General features: G+C 37.3%; 1 protein-coding gene across 6 annotated transcripts in view; it reads right to left on the reverse strand.

The window, feature by feature from the left end:
- TRA2A (transformer 2 alpha homolog) overlaps nt 1-13,912 on the reverse strand; it is a 16,020-nt gene continuing 2,108 nt past the window's right edge. The window contains exons 2-8 of one of the 6 annotated variants that reach the window (XM_042472054.1): nt 7,048-7,181; nt 5,978-6,092; nt 4,345-4,533; nt 2,846-2,961; nt 2,395-2,505; nt 998-1,065; nt 1-828 (exon numbers count right to left, since the gene is read on the reverse strand). In XM_042472054.1, the coding sequence (XP_042327988.1) occupies nt 818-828; nt 998-1,065; nt 2,395-2,505; nt 2,846-2,961; nt 4,345-4,533; nt 5,978-6,092; nt 7,048-7,181 (744 nt within the window). In that variant the 3' untranslated portion in view covers nt 1-817. Of the gene's footprint in view, nt 829-997; nt 1,066-2,394; nt 2,506-2,845; nt 2,962-4,344; nt 4,534-5,971; nt 6,138-7,047; nt 7,182-13,912 lie in introns of all 6 variants that reach the window. The other 5 variants (XM_042472053.1, XM_042472052.1, XM_042472051.1 and 2 more) reach the window with 5 other exon arrangements.

Genomic DNA, 13,912 nt, shown 5'->3' on the forward strand with positions numbered 1-13,912 from the left:
CTGGTTGAATTTAAATTTATTTGAAGGAATCATAGTTTTTCAATGCATTCTACCAAATATAACCTGCTTAACCATAATTTTGATATCATATGGAATTGCTCTGAACAAAGTATTTTTATGTCTAAGTCATTTGGGCCTGTCTTGATTACGGGGAAGCAAACAGATCAAGAACAATTTTCAGAAAAGTCAAATTAATATCTCAACTAAATTTCACATACCATCCACATTAACAGAGACTTTATCCAACACATACTAAGGTGGAATTTGTACTGTACAAGAATTTTTGCTTTTTCCACAGAATTTCCATCAATATTGTTTTAATTATAACATTAAAAACAATAAGTGAAAACTCTGGTTTAGAAGTCTCTACTGAATTGTGCTATATAACCAAGGATACAGGACAACACTTTCCCCCCAAAAGTAACAGGCGGAAGGATAAACAGGTTAATAAAAATAATAGCTTTCTACTGGAATACAACATGCAAGTTTTAACACACTAGTTCTTTATCCACTCTCCATTGGCTTCAACAAAAATCACCTGCTTAAAAAATAAAAACAAAAGAAAACCATTTACAAAATGTTTAACCACTCTGGGATTCCTATTTAGTTTTTACTTAAAGATATTTAAGTGCATAAAACTACAACAATTACACCTGAAGTATTACAAGAAGAGATGGAAAATTGGTATTTGAACTGAAAATACATATATTCTAAATGAACCAAGGATCTTTTTAATAGGATAGCTGCAAGGGATCTATAGGAAAATCTAAAGTCAGAACTTGCTGTTTAAAAACTGTATTTGCAACTGCTTCTTTCTTCAATAGCGTCCTAAAAAAGAAAAAATGAAGAAAACACAATGTAACCAACTGTTCGTACTTTCATGTTTCATTTCTCCCTCATCCCAGCACCAGCATTCTATCTGCATTATCTTCTGCCCACTTCAAGATTTGAACAATGCTAAAAATATATGCCTACTCAGTAGTTTCTTTATACTTACTTGGGCTATAGGAACGAGATCTTGACCGTGATCTGTAACGACTATAGTAAGGTGAAGGTGATCGCCTCCTTTGGAGAAAATACACAAGTGGTTGGTGCTGACAAGTGACTCATAGCCATGTTTATACACTTTTTTCCCTAGCTTATTCTCTATGTACTCCATGCACTATTCAGAATTAGTTTCCAGAGTATACACAAGAGAGAAGCGAACTTGGCTGAGTGTATAACAATGAATGTCAATGTGAGAGACACTCATATTTCCACAGGTTATATAGAAGTACACTTAAGGAGCATTTTACCTAATCTGCAAATATTTGGTGGCATTTGTTACTGTAGTTAGATTCACAGCCTAGAATTACAAACCTGTAATTGCTTTGTGCTCAGTAAAGCTATACAGTTACTATCATGGCACCACTGCCACAATTGTAAATGCCTTCCTAAATCTGCTTTACAAAGCAGGAACTGCACTGAGAGATGGAGATCAATTCAGCTGGTGACAGAAGTGGAGGAAGATGATGTTTCTACACCCTCATGCCAGTAAGTGATGCCGAAACAAAAACAAAACAAAAAAGTGACAGGGTCTTGTTTCTGATTGCCACAGCCTCAGCCACTGGAGGGAGGGAAGTGATAACATCCTCCTGAGGATAGGCCCCACCTCTTAGCACAGCTGATGTGTATCAAAGTAGAATTGGGAAGTCAGGAGACAATAACCAAAAGGTGCTTCTATCCCTGAATGTAAGGCAGGCTGATGGGGAGTTTTGAAGATCAGAGGGGCATGTTGTTTTAACTTTGTATTCTTGAAAACTTTTGAACCTGCAGCTCACCTGTAACACCCAAAATAAAATTCATTTTTTCTACATACACACTGATGCATATCAATTTCTTTCTTTCAGAAAAATAATCAGTGTTGCTGCAACCAGTTGTGGCTCATGACCCAAGACTCATGACTTTCCTCATTTTTTTTATGCTCTGGTTTATCACTATGTCCTGAATATAGGCCATATGGATACAGGCTGCATGGATTTATTTTCAGAGCATATAGAAAAACTACTCCTGATTTTCACTCTTCACTGGTGAATGCTGGTTATAGTTTTTATATTGGATTTTATGTTGCGTCTAGTTTTTAGATTTTCAAACCATTTCACTTGGTTGATTTTGTTCTAAGTATATGTGAAGTACTGTTTTACTGTTACTTACTTTGAGAATAGTGTAGAAACTGATATGTAGGGTATGAGTCCGCTAAATAGGTAAGCAGTTATGCAGTTGGAAAAATTATTTGTAGATAGTACTGTACTGTATAGAGACACTAATTTTGAAACTAATAGAATATTAAACACAAAATTTATCATTTGTGATAAAGCCTCACTGTAGCCTACACATTTAAGTCAGAATGTGTACCTGTAACGATAATCATATTCTTCATATCTGTCATATCCCCTGTCATATCCTCTGTCATAATAGGAATCACGGCGACGACCAGCACCTCCACCTCCACCTCCACCTCCACTACTTTTGGGGAAAAAGGTAAAATATGTTATATGAAGATATTTAGGACTTTGTCTCAAGATAGCTCACATTATATCCTGTGTGGTCTTCCACTGAAGGAATTGTCTAGATCCATTGAATTAACTTCAAATTAGAATTGAAATACACTCAGGTCCACAAGGCTTTACACTCATATTTAAACATTGTTAAATTAAGTAATGTTTGAGAAAATTCTTTCTGAACAATGCAGTAACTAAAACAATAAAACAACAGTTCAAAAGAGAGAATCTTTGACAATTTTGGGAGAAAATGTTTTACGAATCACAAAAGGCAATTCCCAAACTCTATCTAGTGATCTCCTTACTGGGTTGGTCTGCCCATGTAGATGCCAGGGGTGGGCGTGTGTGCTCTCTTTGTGATAGAGTAATCAACCCGGATTCTCCTGCCATCCAGCTCCATTCCATTTGCATGTTCCATTGCCTGCAAGAAAAGTAGATACTGTATTAAAGAGAATTCAGTGCTTCTTTTCAAACGAGAAACAAGTTGCCCTTCATTATTAACAGCCTGCTAACTAGAGTGGGCTGTCTTTACAACAATGAAGAAAATTAAAAATCATTTCATTGATCTGGAGCACTAATGTTAGTGCAATGTGATCCTTCCTCCCTCACACACTTTGTTTACTTTTTGTCTGGTTTAAAAAATTATGTTCGTCTGATCAGGAGCAGAGAAAAGGGTGGCCTCGTGCTGGGTGCACAAAGCATCCTGGCATAAAGGGTAAATTATACATGAGCAGAGAGCAAACACTACCTTCTAAAGAACTAGATAATAAATATGAATTACTCCTTTGATACATTGTAACAGCAAGAAGATTGTGTATATACATTTGGAAACAGACAGAAGCACCAACAATAGAAGAATGGATTGTTAAGGTTGTTGAGTTAGTCCAAACGGCCAAATCAACATGGGTTCAAAAGCATAAACCAAGAGTTTTACAATAGTAAAATAATATTATTTGTTTTATTTTTCTTTTCATTATAGTAAGATTGAAGGATCACAGCCCTACTGTGTTCTAACTATATGTGCTTTTTTTCCTTTGCTCTCCCTCCCATCATTTATTTTCTTTATATATTACATTGTTACTTTGATTATATATTACGTTATTAGTGGTAACAAAAACCCAACATTTCTTTTAAAAGGAAATAAAATGATGTAAGACCAAAGCAGTTTGTTCTATTTATACAGTATATTTCAATTAATTTAATGCTGTATCGCCACCTAGTGATTGCACTTTCACAGAAACAGAACAAAAATGCTATTAAAAAAATCTTATTCCACCTCAGAAATAAGATATTAAATAGATCAATATTACTTCAGTAAGTTCTAAAATCTCAATTTGCCTTTTTCCTTGAATATTCAGCTGACATTTTCAATAGCTGATCAGCCTACTTGACTGTTCAAATTGTCCAGCTCAGATTTCTTGGAACACATTTGATTTTTCTCCACTGTGAAAAATGTGCAGTTTTTTCAACCCTCATTCCTGACTCATATTGGCTACCTTATAAACCAGTGCTGAAGAGGTAAACAGTATATCAAATATTTCAGTTAACAAAACTAAGGAGAATTGTTAACCATAAACTCTAGTTTATACAGCTGAATTGTTTCAAGAAAACAATTTAATCAGTTTTGGGTTGGCAATGACCAACAGAAGCCATTCAAAGTGATCCCCAGCCCAAAAAAGATTACAGAAAAAACATCCTTCAAAAAGGTCTCAGAACTAACACAGTTCCAATACTGACAGCAGCTTAGTAAAAATCAAAACAAAAAACCATGGCATGTACAGAAAATATATAAAATCATTTTTACCTCTTTAGAATCATCTATTCTTTCAAAGTAAACAAAAGCAAATCCTCTTGATCGTCCAGTCCGTTGGTCATACACTACATTGACACCACTCAAAGGTCCATAGCGGGAGAAGACTTCACGGAGATCTCTCTCAGTTGTATACAAACTGAGCCCAAACACACCAAGGCAAGTATTAGGATCAGGATTAGCCTGAGGAAAAAACAGATCAAAACATGAAAGAAGGCCTAGAGCATTAACAGCTGTGACGAACTTCTTCCAAGCACATTTTTTTCACCTGAAGCAAATGCACCCAGATTTTAGGTAACATGCATTTTGAAGAATGCATAAAGGAAATGGAAATATATATGCTGTGCCAATCTATTACTGGACACAATCATCAATGGAGAACAGAGAACTCAGAATTCTCTCCCCTCATAAAACTACCATTCTACTGCCCAAGCACAAATGCTCCAATACCATCTAAAATCTTTTCTACACTATTCAATTGAAGCATTCTGATATCAATAACTGCAACTGCCATTGCTCCAGTCTATGGAATTCTGGAATTTGTTATTTAGGAAAGATATTTAGAATTCTCTGACAGAGAGCTCAACTGCCTCTCTGAATTAAAAATCTCAGGATTCTCCTGGATGCAACAAGGCAGCTGAAGTTCTATGTTTAAAAAGCTGAAACTATGTAGATTGAAGGAGACCTAAGAGAGCAGGAAAGATCAGATAAAAACGGTTATCAAGCTCTTTCCACACTCGTAAAAGCAGTGCAAAAGTGTGCACATGGAATTGCTATTCTCAAGATGCTACAAAGTGGATTTGGTGTCACAGCTACAGCATAAAATTAATGGTATAATCATTTTTACATTAAGGTAGTTTAAAAAGAAACGCTCAGAGCAGAGATCAGCCTTCCCTAACCTCATGCCTTCGAGATGTTTAGGATTAAACACTGCAACTGTAGAAAGCTGATGTGTTCATGTAGTTTTCAGTTCTTGTTGTGATCACTACATTGTTAACTATGAGCCCTCCTTCCAGTCCATCTGCCTTGGTCCAGGCCTCAGAGGGAGAGAAGAATGCTGGACCTGATCCCCTCCCCCCTCACCATTCCCTTCTCCTTTTGTGTCGTGTCTTTTAGATTGTAAGCCTGCGGGCAGGGAACTGTCTGGTTAAAAAATAATAAATGTAAGCTGCCCTGAGAGCCATTAGGGCTGAAGGGCGGGATATAAATACCTAAATAAATAAACTGGAAGATAAACAGAAGTACTATTCCTTCTGTCCAGATGATGTGGATATATCCCAAAAGCCAACAATTGGGTTCTACTATAATTTTAAACCAACTGTCTATTCTAGATCAAGATTATTTATCTGGGAAAACTCTGTAGGCTATCCTTACTGTTGGGTGCTAGTGAATGTTTCTAGATTTCAAAAGAATGCCAGCCACAGATACTGACGAAACGTCAGGAAGAAAATTTTCTAGAACATGGCCACATAGCCCAAAAAACCCACAAAAAAAACATGGATGCCGGCCATGAAAGCCTTTGACTTCACAAACAAATTACCGTTTCATACCTTATTCAGATCAGCTTCTTTTATGAAATATTTGAAAGTAATTGTCCTACCAGCTTACTCTACAAGCTTACACATACTCTGCTGCCAGTATGCCTTCTTCGATTAGACATTGGAGAGTGACTGCGGCTTCTTCGACGGCGATACTCAGGAGTATATGATCTGCTTCGTGATCGTCTTCTATGTGAATGGGATCTAGAGCGAGTGTAACGCCTGTGAGAATGTCTTCTTGACCTGGACCTTCAAATGATTAATTTTATTTGTAATATGCAAACATCTGGAATATGTTATTAAAATTAATACTATATTTTCAGAAATTCACAAGTATTTTACTATCTTTGGTTTCACAGGACTATTTATTATTTATTTATATTTCATTCATCTCTGGCCTTTCTCCCAATATAGGATGCAAGGTGGTTTATGAGATCCTTCTGCACAACAAACTAAAATAAATCAATGACTGCCTAAATAAAATCTTTGTCTATCTGCAAAGAGAAAACCTGGCTGGTGAGGGGGGGGTGCAATCTAAAAGAGGGAATTTCATAGCTCAAGAGCAGACACTGAGATGGGTCTCTCCTGTGTCTTCAACAAGCACATCTGACAGGAGTGGGACTGAGAGAAAGCCTTGTCTCAAAGGTCCTAAAAGTTAGAAATGCTCATGCAGTATTTTAGAATAACCACTGCAAAGTTTATTTATTTCCAAATACATATTTTGTACCTATCTGGATTACTTCTGTTTTAACTCAAAACAGTTATGTTTTAAAAAATTAAAAAGGTAAAAACATGCACATGTAGTCACACAGGTAACTACCAGGCATATTATGGAAACATGGGTTGTGGAAGTATGAAAGTCAAATGAACCTCATGCCTGAGCTTTACCATACAAGCAGCACCATGCAATTTGAGAAGATTACCTATGCTTTGTCATAGTCTAAGAGGGGCTGTAAGCAGGTCACAAGCTGATACAGACTAATCTGTAATAACTGTTCTGAGTAGCAGTGTAACTTTGCTGGCAACCTATACAATTTTGCAAGGCCAGCACTCAGAAGTCACTCATGGAAGACATTCCTATAAAATCTCTAACATTGAAATGAGCCTTATGCATACAAAATATATTAATTAGAATTTCTAATTGTTCAAAAAAGCATACCTGGACTTTGATCTTGATCGAGAGTGTGACTCAGAATGTTTAGAAGCTCTTGATGGACTACGAGATCCTGACCTGCTCTCAGATTTTACACGAGCAGGACTCCCAGCTGGAGATTTTGACTGGGAACGGGACTCCTAACAAAAAAAGCAGTATTACAAATGGTACTGGCTGCACAAATGCCTACCTTCTTCTATTAAAAGTAATTATATTTTATTGATTGTGCCTGAAAAACAAATGGTTAGGCGATACCCTCCATAACAAGATTCTGTTTAACCCACTGTTAACATTGTGTGATTTCCTCAAATAGTTCCCTACTGAAACCAGTTGACCAATGCTCTATTAACTAAGTAATCATGCAAATTCATCTACAACTTGATCATACAGACACTGGAACATAAACCATACATTTACTTAACCTAGGACCCATTCATTCTTCCAGATTCTTTTAATTCTACTTCACTCTTGCTTTCTACTTTTCTTCATTCTTCATTGAGTTTTTCATTTTTCATACTTCGTGTATTCTTCCCCAATTCAAACAATTCATTATAGCCTTAAAAATATTCAAGTGCTTCTATCTGACCAATCTTCTGTTCAATTTTTCCCCCATTCAATTTTAATTTTCTGATCTTTAACACTTTTCATTAGCCTTCTTTTATCTTGATTTATCTTCCACATTCTTGGAAAAAACTCTTCCATTTCTTCACGAACATTAACCTTAATGGAAAAAGAACATTTAGTATATTTAAGCATGTGGGGATTATAAAACTCTGCTGGAATTTCAGAATGGTATCTACCAAAAAGGAATAGCCAGCAGGTGAAGTGCAAATGCCTACTTTATAAAAGCAATTAAAAAATCTTTAAACTAATGTAACCATATAGATATTAATAGAAAGTCCACTGATTTCCTTGCAGCATTTCCCAAATTTTCTACATCTATTCTGCTCCCATTCTAACTTTATTCTTTTCAGTTCTATAAGATATACACACACGCACACATTAAAATATCCTTAAGATTTAAATATTAGACATGTGCCTGAAGTTTTAAAAAACTCAAAACAAAACTAGCACGCCAGGATTCAAAGAGCTTCACCAGACACACCCAGTGGAATGTCTTTTACAGGAGACTCTCATACAGGCTAAGACTTCCTTAACTGAAATGCTTGGGTCCAGAAGTGTTTTGAATTTGGGATTTTTGAAAGCACATATATGATAAGATACCTTGGAGATGGGACCCAAGTCTAAACATGTAAATTCATTTGTTTTGTATATGCTTTATAAACAGCCCGAAGGTAATTGTATACATAATTTTCAATCATTTTGCGCATGAAACAAGGGCAGGGTACAAACCGCCAGAAAGAGGTGCCTCCCCGATGCCTCTTTGCTCTGTAGGAGCGCCACAGCAACCAAATTGTGTGGCGCTCCTGCAGAGCAAAAAAGGAGCAACCAGAAGCGGCTCCTCTTTGCGGCACAGCTGTGACTCAGCAAAGCGCGAGAGATGTCGCGATGTCATTGCAGCTGTGCTGCCCCATCTGGAAGCAGCGCATCTGCAACATCATCGTTATACGCACCATGAGGTGGGCGCTCCACAGATGCAGCGCCCTCGTCACATGCGAGGGCTGCTGGGCGTGTGGGAGCTCCGCCCACCAGGGAGCCTTCACATGTGACAAGGGTGCCACAAAGGCCCATCTGTTCCAGGCCAAGGTTTTATACACTAAACCACCAGAAAGCCAAGGTGTCACTGCTTAATACACCCATGTGGACAATTCTGGAGTATTTCAGGATTTCAAATGATACTCAACCTGTACTATACAATAACTGTTTTTAAATCTGCAAGTGACAAGGCTTTTACCAAGGGGATCTGTGGCAGACAAATTCAAAGCCTGACTTGAGGATGTAGTACTAGATGGAGTTCTTTGAATCTTGTGAAAGATACTACATTTGATTTAGGTATGAAAGCTTAGATATTGTACAATATTACATACATTCATATAGTAAGATAGAAACAAAACCAAAAGTGATTTTTTTTCACTTCAGTAATGCTGCATGTATGAAAATTCTATAGACATTCTGTACTCCACCAGAGCAATATATAAATTAAACACAGGACATGGAGGTGTAGTCTTTGTATTAGCATACCCAAAAGAGGTTACTAGGAAAATAAAGAAACAAACAGATCAAGGGTGATTCTCAGATTAATTGTACCCAAAGATTTAGATTTTATTAAGGCTTGAACTTTTTATTTTAACTTATTAGTTATACAATAGGTTTTAGGTTCTCATAACAACTTCCACTGCAGTTTGTTGCCTTTTTAGGCAGTAACAACACTCTTTTGAGACATGAGATGTCTGAAATATGCTGATCCTTATTATTTCTTTTCACAAATGCTATGGTGTCCTATAGTTTTATTACTGGCTGCTTCTGATTCCCATATTAAAAGTGGTAATTTATTGTTCTGTGCAGTTTCATATTTTAAAAAGGTGTACTGAGCTGCTTTATGGCAAGGACCTAAAAATGGGTGACTTTCTTAACATTCAAGTTTAAAATGTATGTAAGTTTTCTAAAACTGATCAACATATCATGTAGGATAGATTAGCTTCTCAAAATTATCAATCAATCAATTGATTGAGATTAGCTTCTCAAAATTAAGATAAATTTACTTTGCCAAGTCAGTGGAGGGGGTAGAAAAAAACAGAAAACAGATGATGGAAAATGCATCAGAAAGACCAAAGACAATGCTACTTATAAGCAATGTGTGTGGAAGGGGAGCGTGCTTGACCCTCAAAAACAACACTCATTTCATTAATCAAGAGCTTCTAATCTTAGTACCTCACATGATGTCCCTACAATGGGTGCAAATGTGGTGAACATTTGGGTTTCCAGATGTTTTGGACTTTGCCCTCCAGAATCACACCAGCCACGCTGAAATGGATTTCTGGGCCTTAAAAGTTAAAAGCATGTGGTGGCCAAATGTTCTCCAATCCTATTCTATAATCAATAAATGCCAGATTAACAGACCAGGAGCTTGCACTTCCACAACATGGTTACAAATCTTCCTAATAATAACTCCAACCTGACAGGCTTTTAATACATTGATAAGCTTGTCAGTAGAACAACTTGAACAAATGACCAGACTGATCCAATTTTAAGGTGTCAAAAGAAACACAGGCATCTAGTAGTCAAACTCACATGAGTTTCCAAAACCAAGCAAGTTATCTCAAGGGCTACTTATTATGACTGGTTTGCAAGCTGTCTGAATCTTCCAGTTCCCTCATGTTCTACAACTGCAGCTCTCTTATTATCCACATCAACAAATAGGGACCTCTTCCTAGTGATCACTTGCCCAATGTTAGAATAGCTTTCCTGCGCTCTCTGTAGAGTAGGGTAGGCAGGAGATATACTAGAACTACTGGTACATTGCTGGGTAATTTCAGCAGTTCTGCTGAAATGAAGAAAACTGGTAATAAGCTAGAATAGATTTGTTTGTAAAGGCTGTGAGGCTCTTTTCAGTTCTGGCATTCAAATTCTAGGCTTGGAATACTTTAATTCTAAATATATAGGTTTTTGAATCAAATCTTGGGTTCTCTTAAAAACAAAGTAGATTTTGTAAGCCACAAGCCCTTATGGACCAAGGCAAGAAATCAAAGTGATCACAAATAATGGCTAGCTAACAAGATCTACAAACATTTGTGAACTGTGGTAATATTCAATATTGGTGGGTTGAAAGGTAAAATGTTATGTGTATCTAATGTGTGAATACCTAGTGGTTAGGAACTCAAGAAATAATTAAGTGTACAATGCAATACTATACGTGACAACTCTGATGTTCTTTCCACTGATTTATTCTCAACTAAATGTACATAGGATTGCAGCCTTAATACTCTTGTGAGTAATAAGCAAACACAAAGGAGTAGCAAATCCCAAAGAGTCATTCTTTTTTTTAAAGACTGTGTTTTAACAAGAAGGAAAACCTGAGAGTTCAGGGAACCCTGGAAAAACACATTCTTTTGGAATGAATGAAATTATCTAAGACAAGTTTTTAATTACTGATGTGTTTTAGTAATATTATTATGTAAGATTTTCTATAGTATAGTTGGACCTTCGTATCCATGAGGGATCTATTTTGGACCCCCCCCCCCAATGGATATGAAAAAATGCAGGAACTCACTGTTTCCCTAATGGCAGCGCAAGATGCACATCACCAATAGGAATAATGGGGCTTGCCATCCATGGATGCTGAAATCTAGGGATGGCAAGGTCCCACTGCATTAGATATTACTTCCTTTGTGTCTCCTACCTGTGTACAATAATCAAATGCTTTCAATACTGTTATGAAATTTAACTCACTATCCAGATAAAAGGCTAAGGGATAATACTGGGATTGTATGAAATCATTTCTGTCCAAATACACATTATTTGTGTTTTCCAGTTTCAACTTTTACTTTTTCCTTGTTTTTAGGTGACAATAAGAAACAAGTGTTCAAGCTAGTCAGAAAACGGAAGCTCTCAGTAATGAATATATTTAATTTTTGTTTGACAGTCCACTGCATTTCACAAACAGCATGGTCTTTATTTTACACTCTAAACTGCTGGATCATTCCAGATGTTGCACAGCTTAGTTCCAAGATGGAGATGAAGGTTGCTGTTTGTTCGCATACTGAGAGGCCTCATGTGCCTCACTGAATCCAAGTAATCAGTTGGCCTCCTGTGTCTGTCTTTTCTGTTGGAGGGATAGCAGGAGAAACTTGGCCACCATAGTTGTTTTGGCCTACAGGGTTTACTAAAGTAAGAGCCAGCATATTTCAATATAGAAAGAACTGGACTTTGAACAGAGGCAAGCACCCGTATCCACACCCCAAATCTATAGCAAGTAAGAACTACCTCCAAAAATAGAAACAAGCTGTGCAAGTTGAACTTTCCCTTTCCTTGAGTTATATAATACTAACAGAGGCGCATGTGGGTAAGTGGCCACATTTGGAAGCCATTATTCATCAAACCCAATCAGATGTTTAATTCTACAAACACCTGAACATCAGAGCACAGCTTGATTCTCAAACTGCTGAAAAATTGAGAGATGTAAATGAAGTGAACTAGTTTGCCACTGATGTATTGCAAATATGTTGCAAATACATTGTTAATTCTCTAAAAATCTCCCTTGTCCATATTTGGTTTCTTTTTGAGCTCTTCTCTCAGGATAAACTGATACTATTTAAATTCTCTTCCCAAAGTTAGCTTTTTGTCTAAGAAAAGTAAAACATTTGTTTCCTTAGATGATCTACTGATAATAAAGGAATTTCCACCTGATTCATTTTGGATTTATATTCTATATAGAGATAAAGGCATTTATGTACCTTTCTCTCAAGCAGGAGTTTATGCCAAAATATTGATCTTAAACCAGTCTGCAATATCATTGGGGACACTGTTTCTAGCCTTATTCAATTAGTCATTTCCAGTTGCTAGGCCAATGATGGTGAATGATGTAGTCCACTCACTTCACCTAGTGAGAAATATATAGATCTGATGACCACAGCAGGAATGAGTAGACATGCAAGAGGTAAAATATGATGTTCCTGGGCCATGAATGGCTTCAACACCAATCAGTTGCACCTTGAACATTCACAGTGGAGCTGGTACAAAGTGTTTCTGGATAGTACCACTACCTGCTTATCCAGGAACAAATAAGGAATCAGCAGCAACTAAGCTTTAAACCTGCTGAGACAGGGGAAATGCCACAGCCACAGAAGTAATTAAACTCCCCTCCCACCAGCATCACTGTCAGGACTTGGGATTTACCCACCACCATCTCTGTCTTGTCTGGCTTCAGCATGAGTATGGTGCACTTCACTCCAAGCCAAAGCACTGACAGTTGTTCCTGGACTCTTAGACAAGGAACAGAGCATGGGAATAAAAAATCATTGGCAACACGTATCTTCCTGAGTTCTTACAGCTTCTCCCAATGACATCTTATAGGTGTCAAATCATGGGCTAGAATACAGAGCCTTGGTAAAACACAACAGGGAGGATCACATACAGTGTTTTTCCAAACCAAACTTTAAATCTAAGGGCTTTAAAAAAAAAAAAAAAGGGGGGGGGTCAATTCAAGAATTATTTGGGCTGCAATCCAGTCACAGAACTTTCTATTGCTATTTTCAGGGGGGTTTCAGTTGTGAAAGAAAAACAATCTTCAAACTTTGTTTTGGACTTGGTGGTGAGGAGAGTCTACAAAGCTGTTTTATAGTGATGCAATAAAGTAAAACACACACACACACAAATGTTGCAAAGTAAAGCTAAATCTGAGAGAAATAAATTTATCACAGGCAGTGATCTCAACAAAATTTAAAAACATACTGCCAGTGTGTCTCTTTTACACAATGAACTCCTGAAAGGGAAGAAAGAGATGGTCCTGCCACATTTAAGGGGGGGGGGGGGGGATAAAAGATGACAAGAGCATAGGTAAGCCACATGGTGCAGTAGTTTGAGCCTATGCCTCTGACTCTGGAGAACAGCATTTGAAGCCCTCTTCATCCATGGAAATCCACTGTGTGACCTTGGGCAAGTCACACTTTCTCAGCCTCAAATGGAAATGGTAAGTCCTTTCCTTTTCACCCATCAGTCCAGGAGGAATTCCAAAATGCCCTCCACTTTGAGCATGAATTTACATCTATATGAGTGTTTTTGGTTTTTATTTGGCCATGTCTTCCTTTTTTCTTGAATGTCTTACATTTTGTAGTGCCTTGCCTTCCTTTATGGTTAGAGCCTCTGGTCACTCAGAGAGCGCAAGTCACCCAAAGTCACCCAGTGGGTTTCCATGGCCCAGCGGAGAACTAAACCTTGGTCTCCAGAATCATAGTCCAACACTCAAACCATG

Source organism: Sceloporus undulatus, chromosome 6 (genome assembly GCF_019175285.1).
Source record: "Sceloporus undulatus isolate JIND9_A2432 ecotype Alabama chromosome 6, SceUnd_v1.1, whole genome shotgun sequence".
In the NCBI taxonomy this organism is placed as follows: domain Eukaryota; kingdom Metazoa; phylum Chordata; class Lepidosauria; order Squamata; family Phrynosomatidae; genus Sceloporus; species Sceloporus undulatus.